Raw genomic sequence first — 21,387 nt, forward strand, 5'->3', positions numbered from 1 at the left:
GCCTTCTGCCTACAACCTGCTCTGCCCTCTGGGGGGTGCTCTAGGGGGTAGAGGAAGGCCTACTCAGGGTTGATGAGTGTGGGGGAGATGCCACCCTGAGCTTAAGCGCACCTGTACCTCCACAGGCCAGCACTATCAGGCCTAATGCATGTTGGTCCGGCTACTCTGGTGGGTGGCACACTCCATGTAGCATCCCACTATTGGCCAGGGACATAGCTGCCCCAGGTATGTGGTGTACCTTTTTACAGTGCACTACTGGGTATTGCACCTCAACCAATCACCTAAGTGTCCGTTCCTGGCATGGGTAGGAAGGGTGTGCGCAGTTTCCCTCTGCAGTACAGTGGAAAAATGCCCAGAGTCCTAACGCCATGCAAAGACAGTGAGCAAAAACTGTAAGGAAAAAGCAAAAAGTTTCAGGGAAATCCCATAAGAAGGGCCATGTCCAACAAAAACTTTTGCAGAAACTGCATCATAGAGTTTCTGTGGATTAAGTTAATTGAACCTGTTGTTCTTGTGTTTTGGGCTGGGTAATCTGGTCACTTTTATAGGCAAGTGTACCTGAGAACAAGAATAAACCTTAGACTTTTGATTTTCTTGTCCATGTACACAAGATCATCATGGCACAATGGCAAAGGCTCCTCTCAACATATACTTATTTATATTTCCACTAGGTCTTCCCTATTCAACTCCGTCGGGAAGGTGAGTAATTGAATCAGCTAGATTTGATGCAGTGATTTGCACAATGCAAATGTCTAGTGCAAACTCAATTACAGGCTGCACACGAGTGGATGGAATTTCAGTATCTGACTGAGGCTAACACAACATAAATACATTCAGTAACTTGAAGCACAATTGGCCCAACTACGATGACTGCATGTACTAGATTTGCAAACCATGAAGATTTAAAAAAAGATTAGAAAAGTTACACATCATCAAACTTGTTGTAATTCAGTAGACAATAGTCAATATGATTCTATTCTTTTCTGCCAGATTTGTAAAGCACATGGCTACCCGAGTCCCGAAGTTTGGGGCTAAATAGGCTGCCAAGCAGCCTCTCCATCTGAATCTGAGAATCTTTGGAACAGACAGACAGTGAGCTGAGGACGATCTGAGTAGCCTACCAGGAGTGTATGGTGAGGCTGAAGGATGTAACACCATGGGCCCCTTGTTGTGAAGTGCAATGTGAACATGCAGAGGGGCCTAAACTGTGCCCGCTCCTCCACTGGGAGCCAATGTAGTTCGACCAATGCCTTTTTGGCAGACTGATTACTCAGGATGTTCAGGAGGAGGTGAGCGGCGGTTTTGAACAACCTTTTTAGCACACATCGGGGAGAGCTAAGATATAAGGAGTTGCCATAGTCAAGTTGTTAGATTCTCAGGGCTTAGATAATCAGCCTTCTAGATGGGAAAGGTAGATGGTCAAGTACCTTTCTAAGCATTTTAAGAATGGCGCAACAGCTTTCTGCAGGCTTTTTTTGCTTGACAGTGCATGGTGAGGTTGCTATGCAGCCAAACGCCCAGGCTCTTTATAGGGATTTTTGGGCTCGGAAGGCTCTCAAGACAAGTGGGCCAAAGTGTTGACTCCTGGTTTCTGGTAATGTAGCCCAGCAGCATGACTTCTGTCTGGTCTTTCTGAGTTTCAGGCAAATGTTTGCCATCCATCTGGCCACAATGTGTAGAGAGGGGGGGGGCTAGTTGGAGTTGAATAAAACTGGATTCTGGAGAAATTGACATGACTACCCATGTGTCATTAGCGTAAGAGACTGAGCACAGCCTGAAGGGCTGTAGAGTTTCTGCCATGGGGTGTATATGTATATACATATATATGTGTTGGAAAGGGTGGGGCTCAAGGCAGAGCCCTTAGGTACCCTCACTGGAGACTGTCTAACAGAACTGGTTTAACACCTGGAAAGTTCTATTCTCAAGGAATGAAATGAGCCATTTTAGTGCCCTACCTCCAATGCCAGCATCTGGAATTCTCTGGATAAGTATGGCATGGTCAACAGTGTCAAAAGCTGCATTAAGATTCAACAGAATGATGGCTGCAGATTCAACTTGATGCAGGAGTTTGTCTCAGTTCCCCCACCACAACCATCAGTGCTCTTTCAGTGGCAAATCAGAAAAAGAGGAATAAATGTCCATTATCTTCTTTTGAAAGAAGAATGTCAGGTTGTTGCTGTGCTCACACAGGCTACATGTAAGGGGCTAACTAATTTGGGCTCAGTGATGGTTTTGAGAATCTGGAAAATGTATTTGGGTGAGTTAAAGAAGTTTTTAATCCTGGCAGGGTAATAGGAGGCTTGGGAGGTTTTGATTTCTGCTTGATAATTTTTAATGGCTTTCCTATATATGGATTTACTGGCTTCATCATAAGACATTCTCCAGTTTCTCTCTAGATGCTTATATTCCATTTTAAGTCCATAAGCTGGGGGTTAAACCAAGGCAACTTGTTACCTTGCCAGGCAACCTTGTGGTATCTTCAGTTAAGACCTGATCGAAGGAGTTATTGATCCAATCATTAAACCTGTAGGTAGATGTAATATTGTGGTTGGATTGTTCAGGTCTGGTTTTATTCAGGGCAACTGCCCTCTTTGTGAAGTTTGACTCAGGGCAGCATCATTCCTTCTTCTTCACCGGAGAGAGGGGAGGAAGGGGAAAGGGCAGGATGATGGTTAGTAAAAAGTGATCTCACCAGGTTAGTGGCAAAGGACCTTGCACTTGTAAGTTTGAAATGTTGCTGAATACAAATAAAGTAGGACTCCTGAAAGTGCAAAAGTGGGGCGAGTGAGATAAAAAAGAGAAGGCTTTCATTTCAGGAAGCTGAGGGGCATAAATGAGTACCTGAATGAATCTTTATGGATGATGGCTACCGCACTGCCTCACTTGTCTGTCCGGTCTACCCTGCTGATGAGGTAGCCATGTGGAAGGGCTTGGACGACATGAACTATGAAGCCAGGTTTTGGTTAGGAATAACAGATCTGGTGTAATCTTGGGAATGAGACAGAAAATGTACAGCATTTTAGATGCCAAGGAGCGGCAATTAACCAGAAACATGCACTATTCTCTTTGCTTGTGATCTGGGCTGGTCCGAGTGCGCCAGAGCTGAGGGCATATTGTGCAATTTTTACAGACCAGTGCTGATTGATTAAGGTTGATAGAGTGGAGGCAGGAGCAATTCAGAATCATAAGTGCGAAGATAAGCTATTATATAGGTGTCATAAATTAAATAAATGCAGATTCAGATTCCATTGAAGGGGAAAGCCTCCTTAGCTGTGCTAGAAACGATTGAGAAGGTTGGGGAAAAGTCTGGGAGAAGGTGTCAGTTTGAAAAGCCTATAGAAGGCATTATCAAATGAATCGCATAATGATGTGGGGAAGATAATTGCACAATAGTCCAACAGCAGTTCAGAAAAGTTCTAAGAGAGGCAGGTACCTTGTTTAGGTTGCCCAGCAGAGTACTACGAGAACTAGGGTTCCACAAAAGGTGGGTGAGAAAGGTTCAGGGAAGCATTTTCAAGATTGAAAAGTATAAACTCTGAATGGTTTCCAAACGAAAATCATCTGTCATTAAAACCTGTGAAATGACCTCAACTGATAAATGTTTTGCCTATTCTAACTTTAGGGCGTGCCATAGGTGGAAGAACATGTGGAACACAGGGGTGCCTAAACTCCAATCACTAGAGTTCCTTCATTGAAGATTAACAGTTTATTGTTACAGTGTCCTTGTATGTCTGGAAGACTAAGGTATACATACAATATTTACAGGTGTCTTTCTCACAGATGCAGGGAGTGAGGAGTGAGGGAGTGAGGATTCAGGATTATGGCCCCTTAGGCGCCCTCCGCCATTAATCATTTTGATTTTATCATTACTAAACAATGTTATATTAGTGTGTTGGACAAGTCTTGTAAAAAAACAAAACACTTAATTCAGCATAAGGACAATGCACATAGGAGTTTTATATTAATTATCTGTGTATACATTGAACTGATCTTTAGATAAAAGGAAGCAGCATTGTGTTGAAGTTACTATGTGAAGAAGAGAGCACAGTTACTTTCTTGCCATAAATAGATGGTGACCACATGGACTTTATTTACAACTTGAATATATCTTTCCATAGTGAGTGCCACAAGCGCAGTAGTGAATTTCAGGTCCATTGTTAATGTGGAGAGCTTTCATCCAGACATGCAGGTCCTAAGCAATTTGGAGGGACTGGCAACTAGAGTTCATTAGAGGGCGTATAGAGGCGTCCTACCTTGGACGTTAATTAGGGGTCGCCAAGCTTTGCACCTGAGACCCCTAACTAGCCCACTGTGACCCCTGGCAGAGTTCCTGCGACCCCCAGGGTCGGATCTGATATAAGCAGCATAACTGAAAGTTAACCTTTCAAAAAACGAAAAGTGCACTTTGGAAAACTTTGCAGGGTCTGATCATCATTAAAGCAAAACAATGAATCGGTCATAAATAAAAGCCTGCGCCCTAGGCTGTAAATTAGTGTTTCTCTTTTGTTTACACTTTTGTGCTGCACTGCTTACAGGAAGTTAGAAACAAATTCGCCTCTTTTTCAAGCAAAGAAACTAAGCTAACATGCTGTTACATTTCAGCCACCTTACACTAGCAACGAAAAGAGACAGGTGAAAGGCACAGGCATGAGCAAGTGGCCAGTAGGCTGCTACTTCAGCTATGGCTCTCTGATGACCTAGAGAGATCCACCTTCGAACCTGTGTGCTGCGCACGAGGGATCTTTCTCAGGGAACAGATGACTGCAATGATATGCCTGAGAATCTGCCATCAGGCGCAATGATATGCAAGAGATGTACCTGTACCAGCGAGCCAAGTTGCCAGGTATCAAACAGATAGTAAGAATTTATTTTGCCCCACTACCATCCTGAAACAGTGTCTACAGAAGACAATCAGATCTTCAGCAGGCCACTAGTCACTTATTTATGGCAATATGTCTTATTATAGACTAGGAAAATGCAATTTGAGGAGCTTGTCCTTACGTTCACGTTTGAAAGGATTAAATAGCATGGCAAGTTTAGAATGCCTTTGTATGCCCTTTATTTAGGACTGGAATAAGGAGTCCAAAAATGTGTTTATAAAAAGGAAAATGACACTATAATAAAAATCGAAGGTCTGAACTAGCTTGAGAAATACCAATGAGTAACAGTAGTAGAACCTTTCTACAAATCAGAGTTGTAGGGGTATTCTAGGTGACCGGTTATAAGTGGTTGCTGGACCAGTTTGCGCATATGAAATTTTAAAACCTGTAGCTATCCTATTTCTGGCAGCATAATTTTGTTTCTTGGTAGGCAGCGATGTTTGTTTTCTCATATATTTTAACATGCATTTTTACAATTACTTTAGTAACAATGTTTAAACAACCATTCACCGTTATGTGTTTACTGTAACATCCTATCTTAAACACGAGTGGATTACTATGCCAACCTACTACTTTAAACCGTACCTATCTGCTGTAAATTGTTTCAAATTGTGCGCAGACACAGATACAGAATTTGTATGAAGTCGGTGTATAACATTGCTTATTTTGAAGGGACCAATGCACAATCACTTGATTAAAAAGTCTTTAGTGATCTTTATAGCCTGCCCTTCACTGGATGACTCTAAAAGACCCCTAGCAAGAGGAGCACTCAGGAGACCTTCAGGGGCTGGGTTTCTTTTTACTTAACTGATTTCTGCTGCTGTTTCTGATCCAACATATCTTTTTTTAACTGTCTAATGTTGAAGGCGGTGTTTCCATTTATTGAGTAAAAACATGGCATTGGTTGGTTGGGAGGGGGGAATACTTAAAAGTTAGGGGCTCCTGGTTTGCAGGGCAGCACAGGCACTTCCGGAAACTCTCTGCCTGCTTTGGTGGCACTGAGGAAAACATTTATTGACCAACCCCGAAACTGATGATTCGGCCATTCTAGTCTCCTGTCTTTCAGCCAGATCTTGCCATGTGGCCACACTTGGGGCCTGATTCTAACTTTGGAGGACGGTGTTAAACCGTCCCAAAAGTGGCGGATATACCACCTACCGTATTACGAGTCCATTATATCCTATGGAACTCGTAATACGGTAGGTGGTATATCCACCACTTTTGGGACGGTTTAACACCGTCCTCCAAAGTTAGAATCAGGCCCTTGGTCTCCTGCTTGGCACTGTGTTTTAGTGAAAGTTTAGGGCCTGCTCAATATGGGTCGTCGGAGGGTTCATAGTTTTCCATTATGCTACTTGGATGAAGTGGAAGGCAGGTTGTGTAACCCTTCTAAGATTACTATATGAGTCAGTCACCAAGGATGAAGTACTCTAGTACAAGGCTACTGACTACTTCATGCGTTCTTGTAGCTGTAGTCTGGAGTCCCCTCAATACAAACACTTGTACTAAGGTACCAAACAAGAATGTGTAAAGCAGAGGCCAGAACTGGGGCACTGTGTCCTTAGGGACATGGAGTTACCATGTAGCTTAACATCAGGGAATCCTGGGTGTGTATGCAGACCTCTAGGTAGAGTCCGAAATAGGCCGTCAGGGTTTTCACAGGTTAGCATCACTTCATGTTGATAGGAGAACACTTTTCCAGCCCTGGGCTTTCTCTTTTCTCCTCAACACACTCTGGGAAATGCTGCTCTTGCTCATTTCAATTGAACCAAACATTCTACTCTCAGTCCACAGTACACATGTAGAAGTAGGGCATAAAGCAACTCACGTTACGTCCTCCTCAGAAATCCTTCAGTGCCCAGTCAGTCCACATGTGTTCAATTCGGTGCCTTGGCAAAAATATATTCTTTATATTAATTTGCAAAAGCTGGGCCCCCCTAATTCTCAGGACTGAGGAGCATTGAAACATCTTGGGCCTTTGTACTGTACTAAGGTATTCAAAGCAAAGGGCACTGCATGCGGAAAGCGACATGCATTGACCAGGGTCAGACTGGGAACGACAAGGAACCAAGCAAAAATGTTCAAACCTGCCCCACTCTCCTCTTCCTATTCAACCCTCTCTATTGCCTCCATGTCCTCTCTTTTCACGCTCTGATCTCTTTCTCTCAATCTCCCTCCCCTGTGCCTGCTGTTCGTATCCTCTGGGATCTGGAGAGTATGACAAAGGCACCACCCACGGCCAAGGGACTTCAAAAACAGGGCCTTTGATGGCTCCAGCCATCCAGGAAAATACACAGTGGATTAAATAACCAGTCCAGCTCCAGCATTGACATACCTTGATAATGTGTACCGAGAAGCAAACGACTGCTTTAAGCCATATGTGATGTGCTTTGTTATCTGTAGTGATTTGCAAATCAGAACATTGAAGGTTGATTTTGTTTCTAGGGCAAATGATGCAGACATTTTATATAACTAGTGCATGCATGTGAGGGCTAATATGTATGTGAGAAGGAATGTTATGCTGTCAAAGGAGAAATGCATGCACTTATAGATTGCACACATCTTTATCTGTGGTCCCTTGATACAAATCAAACCCAATTTAATATAAGGGAGACACATGCAGAGAAGAACTAAGACACCTCATGCTAATCAATGAAACTTGTCATTGCTATATTTCTAAATCCCAAAGTGTTTAACGTGTTTCAAATTCCTTTGGACAATCATATCCATATACGGGTAATCAAGCACATTTATCTCTTAAACACAAGTGTAATTCTATCCTTGCAACATCAATGCATCCACTCTGTATATGTTTCAGAAACTAATGAAATGGAGTCAGAAAATGTAATTCCTATCGCCAAGCAATGAGTCCCATGCACCTTGTATTCAATTTATATTTCTAGAAATGTGTATCCTGCGCAATGGGTCAGCATGTTGATGGCTGGCTTCAGAAACCTGGGTAAAATAAGCAGTTACAAATACAATTCCTAGACCAAACCCACTCTTTTGATGTCTATAAAATTAGTACCAGTGAGTTGGTGAAATTGGAGCACCTGTACATTTAATGTGTAGAGAATGCTACAAAAATATCTAACATATCTATTATATGTACAATCAAACAATTATAATTATCATATTTCATCTCTATAAAAAAGCTACACAAATCAGTGATTAAATTAAGTATGCCCTCACAAAAGATACAGTTTTCTGAACCCTCAGTAGTTGGGGTGGAACACAGACTTATTTATGTAGTCTGTATAGATTACCGGGGTGCAGCAAATCCTCACACAGGTGCCACCAAGGCTAGTCTCTTAGTATTGATGGTCCTCTTATACTGTTGTGGTTGAGCATATGGCATTTGTTCCAATGGCATTTGAATAAGCACATGGGAATACAATGGACCTACCTCGCTGCATGATAGCTGCAATGCTGGTCTGAGAGAGAGGTGCCCTAGCCTATCCTGTTTTTTTCTATTTGTATATGATTATTGCACAGCTAACTTTTTATAGCTATTTGACACCTATAATATCTTTTCTAATATTTAAGTAGTCTTTTATTGTAGGATTTTAAATATGTGACATCCTGTCATGTCACCAAAATAAAAGGTCACATGACATAACTTCTGTGATGTCATGAAAAGGAGGGTCAAGGAATGATGTCACTTCCCTTACCCCTGGCAATTTGTTGAACTGTCCTCCATGCTTTCTACTGCGTTTTACAGAGATACGATATGGGGGGAGGAATGGGTCTGACACTGCAACAGTGTATTGCGTGTCTGTTGTGAAATTTTGACAGATTGCTTGATTCAATGATAGAGTGAAAGAATGCAGGCCTATTCTGCAGCTTAGAGGTAAACATCTTCTGTCTATCACATATGAGCGAAAGAACTTGCAGAGACTGAATCTCTGTAATGGAATTTTTTGAAGCCCTGGCAGGTATTCCATCAACAGTGTGAAATTCTTCTGCAAACAGCAGTTTCACAATGTACTTGCTAGCTCTTGGTTCTTGAACCGGGTACCTACCAATTTGTTCAAATACGGCACCACAATTACATTGTCAGTGAGTAGTCCAATTTAGCAGTGGAGTTGGTCTTGCCACCGGATAATGTCCTGATGGTGTAAATGACAGTATTACCAAGCAGATACTGTGTAGTTAACGCTAGTCTTGGAAGCGCTTGGCAACTGATATAGAAAAATGAGTCTGACCCCTCAACCCTCTAGCCCCCTGTGTGTCTTATTTTCGTTTTGCCCATACTTCTCCTAATGTGTTAAGAGCTGTAGGTTCAGGACAATGCAATGGTCAATAGTTTGGAATGAATCTAATACACTATTTCTGTTTTTCGTTGATTTTCTTAGAACTCTTTTTAACTACTGTTTCCGCTGCCAGAGAGATCTGTGTACATCAGTGTGTAACAGAAAAGTCTAAGACTTGAATCTTTGCATGTTCATTTTCATCTTTTTAAAATCTATAATATGAGTACCTGTAAGTCACTAAGTATCAGGTAACAGCAACATGCAGAGACGCCTTGATTACTAGTGTAAGCTACTCACATGCTTTTTAGTTTCACTGTGTGCTTTAGATACGAATAAAATAAGAAAAGCATTTAAATTGCTTCTTTTTCTACATTGATAGTCTGTAAAAGCTCGAGTGCTTTTTAAACGAATATAGCCTTAATTCATGTTAACCAAAGTGGTATATCCAATCTCTAGTATACAAGGTCAGAGTTTCCATTTAAATACATTTTCCTTCCTTAACGTGGCCTAGCACCTTGCATAACTTTTATGCAAATCGTGTTGTCGATCAGCACGATGACCCATTAGTGTCTAGATGAGTAAAGGTACTCATTTAGAAAAATGGCAGAAATGCTTATTGCCCAGCTGTTAAAAACAAGATAAAACGCATTGCTTATGCTGCCCAATATATTCAGACATTTCCTTCACTTAAGCATTTTGCAGAAGCGCCAATCCTTCAGCTTGTATGTGTCAAACATGCAAGGGTGTATTTTTGATATTACATTGTCTTTTCTGATTTAAAATGCAATAATGATCGTTGAAAACTAAATTCTTTATAATTAAATTGTGAATCCATTCTTATAAAATACATCGTGATCCCACCAATTGCAAATGTCCTTTCCGACACTATTAACAATTGCATTTTTCGCACGGAAATGAAGATTTGACAAAAGAGTTTTGGAAAAGTACCAAAGTTTGTTCGCTCTTAAGACTCAAATAATTGCATTTCTTCCCAGGGTAAGAAGCTGCCATATCACCTTGGCGATGACGCTTCCGAGGGTGAGGTGTCTGACGAAGATAGCGCCGATGAAATTGAAGATGACTGTAAATTGACTTACTGTTTTGTAAGTATATAACAATTTGTAATTTTAAATTAATGTAGAATTTGATAAGGACAATGCGTTTTAATGAAAGCCTTCTAAATTGACTTACCAGTTTACAGAATTTGAATCTTGCAAAGTGGCTAGCACCTATGCATTCGTGGTAGAATCTGAGATTTTCTAATTTAGATGTTTAAAATAAAAAGAAACACATGATCCGAAGGGAAATTAAGGCTCTCAATTTCTCCCTGATATGTTCACTGACAACATGGCAATTTGCCCTACTGTGTCATCTTCCGCAGACTAACTTGGACCAAACCCAGAAGGTTAAATATGGGATAGAGTACCCTGTACTACCTATGATGAGGGTATTGCAACTCACAAAGGAATTGTGTGATCAGATAGAGGAGCCGGTCAGAACTCCTTTATAAGCTTGGCGACTGGAATTATGCTATTTTGAAGCTGCAACTATTCCATATAATTAAGGATTTGCCACATTTGCTAGCCAATCCATGTTCTGCTGCATAATGTGCAAAAAATTGTTTCTAGCTCAAACACAAAAAAAGTTTCTAAAAAACGTTGCAACACATGTTGCTGCTCAGTGGAAGGCCCTTTGAAGTGGTTGACTGGTCACCTTTCTATTGCTTATTTCTGTATTTGGGTTTCAAAGTGGTTGTAACGAGGTGAAACCTTTCAAAGATAGTGTTAACGTGCCAAAATAATGAGATAATACTGACACTAACTGTGCTTCATATGCCTCATAATATGGCTTTTTCCCACATAATTGAGTCAACCTTTCTGCATAATTTGGACCACCTCTGCCACATAATTCCATTGGTCCTGTTTATAAAGTCAGGGTACTCCAATGCCTATGTGCAGCAGGGTAAGCACGTGTTGACACAAGTGTGGTACAGCTTATCAACTTGCTTTATAATGTCAGGCATCCTATGTACAATAGGGGCAGCATAAATCTTGACAGTATGAGCGCTATGGATATTTTTGACCCTGTCAGTTTTGTAAATTCCGAGGGCTAACCTCTCCTGCGCAGCAATGAATAAAATATTTTGAATTAATCCTATACAGAACTGTGGGCCCATTTAGATTTTCCCACATAGATACATTGCTTCTGTTTGCAGTAGCTCCACCACACATAGTTATTGATTTTGTGACAAGTGGGACATTTTAGAAATTAAGATTACAAGGAAGAATTGGTAATTACAGGTCGGATTCCCTGAGTAGTTCCTCATCTCCCCAGAGTTCCACCTCGAGGTTTCAGCTGTTTTCAGGAGCTGAATGTTCAGGGTGAAACTAAGCAGTTGTGTGGTGTTCCTACAGATCATGTAAATTCCAGTGGCACAGATAACTGTAGCTTCTCTCCCTGCTGGAATTAAGAGTACACTGAAGATGAGAGTCTGTGTGTTGTGATTACTGTGCAAGTACAGTCTTTTCCGCAGCTTGCCTGCTGTGCACAGCTTTCCGGTTACCTCTTTCCATTATTCAGACTAGTGACTCTTAGATGCAGCTTCAAGGTCACATTCTTCTTTCAGTGCCTATGACATGTCTTTTTCAATTTTTTTTTTTAGAACGTTGGACTATTGGAAGCCATGCTAAGGACAAGATAAATCAATTTTGCAATTTAACCCAAAATTCTCCACTTTCATTTTTATTTTTTTTACCATTCTTGTATTTTAGCTGTTTTAAGTGTGCATTAAATTATTTGCGGTACTATTACCTATTAGCGAAATTGGCATCCTTGTGCATCTTATCCACAATAATTGCTCCAATAACAACCCTCCCCCAAGCTCTTGCAAATGAGCAAGAGCATCATTCCACAAATGTCCAAATCTCCTAGGATACAATTTATTTTGTCTGCAATTGACAAATATACAGATACAAAGAATCCAGTTGCAAGAGTTACTCCAGCTCTTTCTTACTCGCAGGAGTTCTGTACTCCCTGCTAGTGGTTGTTTCTCAAACAGTTTAGGGAGACACTCTCCAGCATGTATGTGACTAGCCTCTAATAGTGCCTAAACAAAGGTAAGACCACACATTTCCAAGTGCTTACTGGTTTGTTATTTTTGACCCTGCTTTGACTTTTTGCCATGAAGAAGGCTGCAACCACTATCAATTGCAGCTGCCCTTGGGCTGCTCATGTCGAAAGCTAAACTTCCCATAAAAAGAGACCAAACAACCCCCATAATCCTTAAACTGGCCAGTGAATCCTCCTATTGAGACATGCAATGAATGTAGGGAGTACTCTTTATGAGACAGACAGGTATGTAAAATTCTCTAATCTCTCTGGATATTTCTCAGAACAAGCACAGGTGGGAGAAGTACAATTTGGTAAGATTTTGCTGCCTCTCTGTCAAGCTTTACTGTTCTTTGTAAGAGCCCCTCTTTTCTTCATTGGATGCATTCATCCCTACTTTTGTGGTGCCACTGATGTTTGTGCTGCTTCAATCACACCCGATTTCTATTCAGTCCTTTCTTACTGTAATACCTTAATTTATCAAGGATACGTTATTCTCCGAATTTTAGGGTTTGAGCTCGCATAAAATCCATTTCCTTACTTGTAGGTACTGTTTCTTTAAGTTTTCTACCCACCTTAGTCATGGGCTGCAGTGTACCATCTTATTTGTGTTGGACTTTTTTGCTTACGCAGGGTCATCCCCAATCTTTTTGCCTCCTGCCTCCTATTTTTTCTGACCTGTTGCTGTTGGCTTTTGAACTCTGAGAACTTTACCACTGCTAACTAGTGCTAAAGTGCATATGCTCTCTGTGTAAAATTGTATGTAATTGGTTTATCCATGATTGGCATATTTGATTTACTAGTAAGTCCCTAGTAAAGTGCACTAGAGGTGCCAGGGCCTGTAAATCAAATGCTACTAGTGGGCCTGCAGCACTGGTTGTGCCACCCACATAAGTTGTCTGTAATGATGTCTCAGACCTGCCAGGGCAGTGTCTGTGTGTGCAGCTTTAACTGTAAATTCGACTTGGCAAGTGTACCCACTTGCCAGGCCTAAACCTTCCCTTTTCTTACATGTAAGGCACCCCTAAGGCAGGCCCTATGTAGTCCCAAGGGCAGGGTGCAGTGTATGGTTAAGGTAGGATATATAGTAATGTGTTTTATATGTCCTGACAGTGAAATATTGCTAAATTAGTTTTTCACTTTTGCAAGGCCTATCCCTCTCAAAGGTTAACATGGGGGCTACCTTTAAATCTGATTAAAGTGTAGATTCCCTTTGGGAGCAGATGAACATGTGGAGTTTGGGGTCTCTGAGCTCACAATTTAAAAATACATCTTTTAGTAAAGTTGATTTTAAGATTGTGTGTTTGAAAATGCCACTTTTAGAAAGTGAGCATTTTCTTGCTTATACCATTTCTGTGACTCTGCCTGTTTGTGGATTCCCTGTCTGGGTCAGTTTGACAGTTGGGCTGGTTGCACCTCACACTAGACAGTGACACAAAAGGAGCTGGGGTCTGCATTTCCTGATGAGCCATCTGTGCTAGGAGGGAGGGAGGGAGGGGAGGAGTGGTCACTTACACCTGAACGGGCTGTACCTGTCCTCACACAATGCCGTCTCCGACCCCCTGGTGAATGCCTGGGGCCTGGCCTGTGCAAGGCAGGATTTCACATTCAAAAGATACTTTACTTTAAGTAGGCCTACTTCAAAGGAGAATTTGGGTATAAGAAGGGCACCCAAAACCACAGACTTTAGATCACTTCTGGACATCAAGAGGAACCTCTGCCTGGAGAAGAGCTAAATAGCTGAGGGGAAGTGCTGCCCTGCCTGTGATTGTGCTTTGTGAAGCTATCCTGCAGTTGCTGCTTCTGCCAGAGTAAGAGGGCAAAGACTGGACTTTGTGTGCCTTCTATCTTGTGAAGAAATCTTCAAGGGCTTGATTTAGAGCTTGCCTCCTGTTGTTTGAAGTCTCAGGGACAGCAAAGACTTCTCTCTGCCAGCACCTAGAGTCTCTGGAGAGACTCCTGCTCTGACAAGTGGTGCCCTATCCAGTCCCTGGGCCCTCAAAAGGAAAGCTGGTGGAAATCCAAGGAAATCGACTTCGGATGACTTTGGACCAGCGCCGCTGCTGAATCCGGTGACGCCGCCTGCAACTGACTCTGTGATCTTCTCTGGAACGTGACGACCTTCGCAGGCCCGACATCGCTGCAGCCCTGCTGAAGTCCACGACTCTGTGGAAGTCGCCGCACCATGTCGTGACCGATGCCGCTCGAAGCGAGCGGATTCAACGTTTCGCACAGACGCCACAATCCCCGACTTCGCTCATCAACTTGTTTTCACTCTTCACCAAAGGTACTGTACTTGGGGGTCTACGCGACTCCGTGTCCGGCGCCGCTGGTGTCAGCTTGTTGGGAATGATTCCATCACAACGCCGTGTTAACACCTCATCGAAGCTTTTTGTGTTTCTAAGTGCTATTTTTGAGTTTAATCTTAAAAAATTCATAACTTGACTTGTGTATGTCGGATTTTTATCTTGTTTTGTTTAGATAAATATTTCCTATTTTTCTAAACTAGTGTTGTCATTTTGTAGTGTTTTCATTAAGTTACTGTGTGTGTTGGTACAAATACTTTACACCTAGCACTCTGAAGTTAAGCCTACTGCTCTGCCAAGCTACCAAGGGGGTAAGCAAGGGTTAGCTGAGGGTGATTCTCTTTCACCCTGACTAGAGTGAGGTCCTTGCTTGAACAGGGGGTAACCTGACTGCCAACCAAAGACCCCATTTCTAACAATATGTATCTGCTTTTTTGGCCGTAGCTGATGACCCGCTCTTACTGAAGCACCTGTTTTCAATCTCTTGGCTATATTTTCACAAATTGTTGTCAGAAGCTCTGGTCTAGTAAGATTAAAACTTCAAGAATGTGATGCCACTGTTTTATTAAATAAAAGCCTATGACTGGAATTAGTCTTTGTGCACTGTTAGTTGAGTTGTTTAGCAGTGTATTGACTGTTTGATTAGAGTTTTCTGTATTGAATGATCACAGATTGGGGGTAGGGTTTTGCAACCCTACTGAGCCCTGGTTGTACATATATTTTTTCCTTTCTCAGTGTTAAGGTCTGTCAGTGACAGTGATAAAGTCACACCAAAAGTGCCTGTCAGTAACTCAATCCAGCATCTGCAATGCTTAATGTTCCAGCCTCAGTGGCACACTGTTTCAATGTGTTTTTCCACCTTTGTCTGTCCCCCTTCCACCGTTTGCAAGGGGTTAATGTTTATTCCAGAGTAAGGGTGTGACAATCGCAGCTACAGTAAGCCCAGAAGTGCTTAATGGGAGGCCACACCATGCTGTGTTGTAATTCCATTTTTACAATACTCATGGTAAGTGTTCTCACGTTCATAGAGTATGTTTTCAACAGTGTTTTGGGAACTTGCATTTCTGATATTCGGGGTGCTATAGAGGCCCCAATACGAACAGGACTAACCAGGTCAGATTCTCTTGCATGAGTGTGACATTTGCATGTCATTTGAAATTTACTTCTCAGATTTAATGAATGTCAGCATGCAGCTCTAATTTCTTTAATTTAGGCACACGTTAGACACTGTTTTGCAGACCATTGATATACAAACACCTGTGCTCCAAACTAAAGTGCACTCCCTTTCCCCCACTCGTATTTAATGCTTTGTACAGCAGCCTGCAGGTAACACATATTCCTCATAAAACTGATTCTACGTGTATAAGTGTCTCCCTAGTTGACACCATGCCGGGTGATAAATCTGAATCCTCTCAAGTAGTGAAGCCTCCATCCTTCTCCCAGGAGCAGTGTCATGGCCACAACTATGGGCACTTTATTGTGGCGATACTAGTTACTGCACTACTAGGACACAGTGAACCATATTATTCACACCTTTGTATGTAGAGAAAGAATAATACTAAGGCAAAGAGAAACCAAATGAACAAGGACACGAGAATTAAGATTACCGTGCCATCTAGAATAGTGGAAAGAAATCTATAGGCCCTGACAAACAAGGGTTGAACTAACACCAATAAAAACAGAGAAGAAATCACATGAGGAAAGTTGCATAAAAACCTGCAGCTTTAAGACACTTATACATTATTTTCCCTTTTTCCTGTGAAATAAGGTTCCACTTTAGCAGCACATGCACAGGAAGTCCATACTCATGCATTAAGGGGCATGAGAAACACAGTCTTCACCTTGTCAGTCAGCCCACCCAGTCCCACTCCATGCTATTGAGTTCTACCGCGATTGCTGATAACATTTCCAGGTCCTCATTCAACAGAGCAACACTGTTTTGCAGTGCTTCACTGTGTGCCCCTTGCCTTCTCATCATTGCCTTGCCTTACAATTCCCAGATCCCACCTTTTACCCCACCGTGCCCAAACACCCAAAGATTTGAAAGCAGAGGAGGTAAAATTAGTGAGGCATAGCTGTCCCTGAATGTTAGCAGGCGAAACTTAAGATCGCGTACAGACTAGGATGGCTCAAAGTCAGAATGTCAATGATGTCAACCTTAAGGAAACCATTTGTAATATTGTATCCCCTGCATTCTTGTTTTCTCAAAAAGGTTAATCATTATTTTTGAGTTGCTACTCAGGCAACCATATCATACCTTTGAGAATATCACTAAACTAAGGTGTTGGGTAAAGTTTCCTTCTCCAAGAATGCACCTAACTTGAAGGAAATAGTTTCAGTTACACTGCAATTATTTAGAATTTCGTGTTAATTACAAACTCAATATTGATTCTGTTTATTGTTCTCTTAACAATAACAAACGTTCATGAAATTTTACCCTGCTTTAATATTAGGCAATTCCATCATTAGGAGATAAGTATTTCATAAAACCGTTATTTAAGCATACAAAAAACTATTTCTTTTCTTTTTTAACATTTGTCTGTATTTCTTAGATACTTAAGCCAAATCAAGGGGGAATTGTTTGGATGAGCCCTTTCTGCAGGCTGGCATAGTGTGCGTAAAAATATTCGTACCTGCTGACAATAATTTTGTTGAAATAATATGAGTATCTCCTTTTTTTCTTCACAGTAGAATATTTTTAAATTATAGAAAATGCAATTATTAACGTTTATCAGCACTGGGACATGTGATATTCTCTCAGGAGAGCAATTCCAATGCAATATGCTCATTTTGCACTGCCAGGTTAGCTAGCTATTTCTCTAACTTTCATATTGAACCTGCTTCTCAAGAAGATGTATACAGTTAGTGGAAGTCATGTTGACACCCTTAACAAATTGCAGACTGAACCATTAAGGATCTGCAGAGAGCGCTTTCAACATGGTTGGGACTACCTCATATTCTGAGACCACAGTGAATGAGATTAAGGATTAGAGATGGTTTGAATTCAGAGAGGCAGGATGTGGGTAATTGCAGTTTAAGAATAAGAAACGCTGGGTTCTTCATTGAAAATATTAAGGATTTTGATGAGGAAGGGGTGGGTTAGTGTGACTGGTAGGAAGAAGGAGAGTGGTAATAAAAAATAGTATTTCCCAAAAGCCTGGGATGACAGGGTCAATAAGATAATATTTGGACCATTAAGGTTGATGAAATAGTTAGCATTTTAGATGCCACGTGGGGTGTAAAATGTGAAGAATCAGTGGCATTAGGACAATATTGGAAGAGAGCTGACAGATGGTAGCGGGAAGAAGATGGTTATAACCAAGATTTATTAGATACCTTGGGTCATAGGCAAGAGAACACTCTGCCTTATGTGCTGGGGTGGAGGAATAGAGACTTCTAAAACATGGAAACTGGTGAGCACCAGTCCAAAAACTTGACAATGAATCCCACAGAACTGACAACATTAAAGAGATTTTTTTTTTTTTTAATTTTCAGGTTTTTCTGGGTGGGGGACGAGAGGAGGAATTATCCGCGCCCAATATAGCAATTATGATGCAAGGTCTGGGGAAAAAAAGCATTTGAATTGATATGTTGGATTTGTGTGGAGTATGAAAGGGAAGAGTCTTTTCAGGCTTTGTGGAAAAAAGGATGTACCTCACGTCAAAAAATGTCATGGTCCCCAAAATGTATTATATCTAAGATGTTTATCAAGAAGAGTCACCTGCAGTGGTAAGGAGGAAGGTGGGGTGTTGGGGACAGCACAGCACAAATTCAGAGTTTTCTAGTTGTAGTTGAATTACACAGAGGTTAATTGTGGACGAATTTCTTGTGCTCAAAGATGCTTTTGCTTACAACTGACGTGTGATATGACATTCCTTAAACGGGGAAGGTGTACATTACTGAGTACGGTGTGGCTTTATGTAGGTGCTATAAACGTACATGTGTTTCTCAATGTGTGTTGAGCATTAATATCCTCAAACCATTTTCGGCCTGAAGTAGATATATAATAAATCATGCTTGGATTACCATTTTATATGAATTTATTTCTCTTTTCAGAGTAATGGAACAACAGAACATCAGGTGGAATCCTTCATACGAAAAAAACTGGAATCTCTAATAAAAGAATCTCAAATAAGGGACAAAGAAGAGCCAGACAGTTTCACTGTCCGAGCATTATTGAAAGCAACACATGAAGGTCTAAATGTCAATCTGAAAGAGGTAGGGCAGTGTTTAGAGGTATATATTTTTCTTTCCTTATGGTTTGATATTTTCACTTCAATCGAGTAGAATCCATCTAAAAATTAGAATGTAACATTTCTTAAGCCCTTCTGCCTCTGAACCCTGCCTCCCCCTATATACCCAAAACATCCCATAAATGCTCTCCTGGATTCTGAATTTGAGCCCTTAATCTGCATCAATGTAGCATGGTAAGATTGAGTGGTTTTTCTCAGTTTCTCTGTTACTTTCTCATTGGCTTTATATTTCTCTAGATGTACTACACTATCATCTCATTCCAACATAAACCGCTCTTATGCCTATCTGGGCGTGGTTTTCACTATATAAACCTGCAACTAAATTCAACAATAAATAAGTGGAAGCCTTTCTGCAAACCCTTGGTGGTCTCGTTAAGGTGGTGATGCCACCTCTGTCATCAGGACATGCTGGTATTATAAAAACCTACAATGAAAAAGCATGTCAAAAGTATTCGAGTGCTTAGCATGTTTCTTCATCAAAAGATATTTCCTGTGTGTACAGTGCCACTGAGATGACACAAATGCATTGTGTACAAGTTGGTGAAAAGTAACAGCTCAACCTTCACTAAAGTTGGGATGCACTGGCATTGCATTAGGTGATGCCACGATCAACTTCGTGTTGTACAAATGCAGGCTGTATGTGGTTCTCCACTGGTGAAGTTGTATCTTCAGATGAACGTTTTATTAGTGAACACCTGCAAAGTACATATTTTATGCAAAATGTGGTTTGTACTTGCACAATTATTTAATTAGCCCACTCCTGTATATCTGCATATTTTCTACCAGCTTCTGTTCCTCTGTTTTGGAAGTGGAGAACGTGTTCTGTCATGTGTTAATGAGAATAAAGCATTTTCATTCCCCCAGAAATAGGGCACAACACCTGAGCCTATTACGGCTAGTTTAAGGCCTTTTTTTAAATAGATGTTATTGAGGCAGCTTGTTTTTATTAGTTTTGATATGAATAGTCAATCTGCACATACCATGTCCACCCTGCTAAATTTTTTGGTCTGTTGTTCGCCAAGAGCTTTTGAATTTTGGCCTGTCGGTCACCACGATCTGTTGATTTTACTAAATTATGCATATAATGTACTACTTGGAGTTTTCAGCCAGCTCTCTTCATCCACTGATCTGCTGTAGTGTCAATCACATTTCACTGCCTTCCACCTCCGTATACAGTATGGGACACAGAATCAGTCCACTCCAGTCTACGTCAGCCATGGGATGCGTTGTCTTATGAGTGACAGCATTTCACCCCTTCCGATGTTTAAGTCATATTTGCATCCACTTGAAATGATTGCACTCGTCAGTGCTGGCAGGCCTCTCTTTGACAGTGTACAACTGGGTTAGAACCCCCTACTCCTTATTGTCAGTGCTTCCCTCCCTGCTTATACTCTGTCCCACCCTATTTTCAAGCCTTTCCAGATTCTACTTCACTCTTTCCCACCCATGGCCTTCTTCTACTGTTATGTGCCAAGCAGTCAAAATGGCCATTATACTACAAATAAATAAGTATTTTTGTTTTCCAAAGGAAATGTCTGCAGAATTTTTTCTGGTATTTTTAATTCAATTTTTTTTTAGTGATTTTCTTTATTTTTTGCATTTGAAAAAAATCTGTAGCCCACAGTGTCTCTGTCAATATGAAATGCCCATTTTAAGATGGCTGCTGTAGTCAATGTGAATGGCAAAGTTTTCGAATGCGTGGTCCTTCTGTGTCACTAGCTACTGTCTCGGCATACTCAAGTGTTTCCATGGCTTCGCTACTTGGTGCCTGGTGGACGTTGTGTCCTTTCTCTATGCCACTGTGTACCGCGCGGGTATGCTTACGTAGTTGCCAGCCTCCTTTTTGTCGGAGGGTTGGGATTTATCCTTTCCTAATGTCCGTGTTTGTTCTGTGGATATACAAGCGGGTTTTCAGTGATGCGTCCCGCACACAAATTCAGCATTGCCGCACACGTTGGCACCAGCATCATACTTCTAGAATATCATAAAATACTCAGTTTCTTGAACAGTAAAGGAGGGATTATGTTGCTGTTTTATCAGATGCATGACGTTTCAAGCTTGTGCAGTAAGGGAGTTAAATTATCACTGAGACAGGTGGATCCTTTAAACTTTCTTGAACTAATTAGAATTAAGCATTTCAATGCAATGGGTCTCGCATCTGCTCGAGTTAGAGCTCTTGGAGTTGTAAATTCCTAACTGGACTTTTCTTGCCACATACATTGAAAATGAAAAGTAAAACAGTTGACATAAGAAAGCGGATTCAAAGCGCCACGACTTCAGGAGCATAAGCACGAAGCAGAGACAAAAAAGGAAAAAGAAGTTAGGGCCAGATGTAGCAAAGGGTTTTACCCATTCTGTGTCTATGGGGAAATGTGTTCGTACATATGGCCCTTAGTTCGCAGTCAAATATAATGGCAAACGTGCAATTATCCATGTAACAGGGTCGATGGCCAAGGCAGTAACAAAACTGCCCCAAGGAGGAACAAACATAAAGCATTTACCAAAGATAGGAAATAATTTTTTGAAAGGCGAGCCCATGAATTTTCTTTATTTTTTGCATTTGAAAAAAATCTGTAGCCCACAGTCT

The 21,387-nt window shown here is 41.2% G+C and overlaps 1 protein-coding gene across 3 annotated transcripts in view; it reads left to right on the plus strand.

Annotated features, from left to right (window-relative positions):
• Positions 1 to 21,387, plus strand: part of PLCH1 (phospholipase C eta 1) — a 783,092-nt gene that overhangs the window by 584,531 nt on the left and 177,174 nt on the right. For all 3 annotated transcript variants that reach the window (XM_069213310.1, XM_069213311.1, XM_069213309.1), the window contains 2 exons: positions 10,129 to 10,236; positions 18,604 to 18,765. In XM_069213310.1, the coding sequence (XP_069069411.1) occupies positions 10,129 to 10,236; positions 18,604 to 18,765 (270 nt within the window). The remainder of the gene's footprint in view (positions 1 to 10,128; positions 10,237 to 18,603; positions 18,766 to 21,387) is intronic.

This window comes from Pleurodeles waltl, chromosome 11, assembly GCF_031143425.1.
Source record: "Pleurodeles waltl isolate 20211129_DDA chromosome 11, aPleWal1.hap1.20221129, whole genome shotgun sequence".
Lineage (NCBI taxonomy): Eukaryota > Metazoa > Chordata > Amphibia > Caudata > Salamandridae > Pleurodeles > Pleurodeles waltl.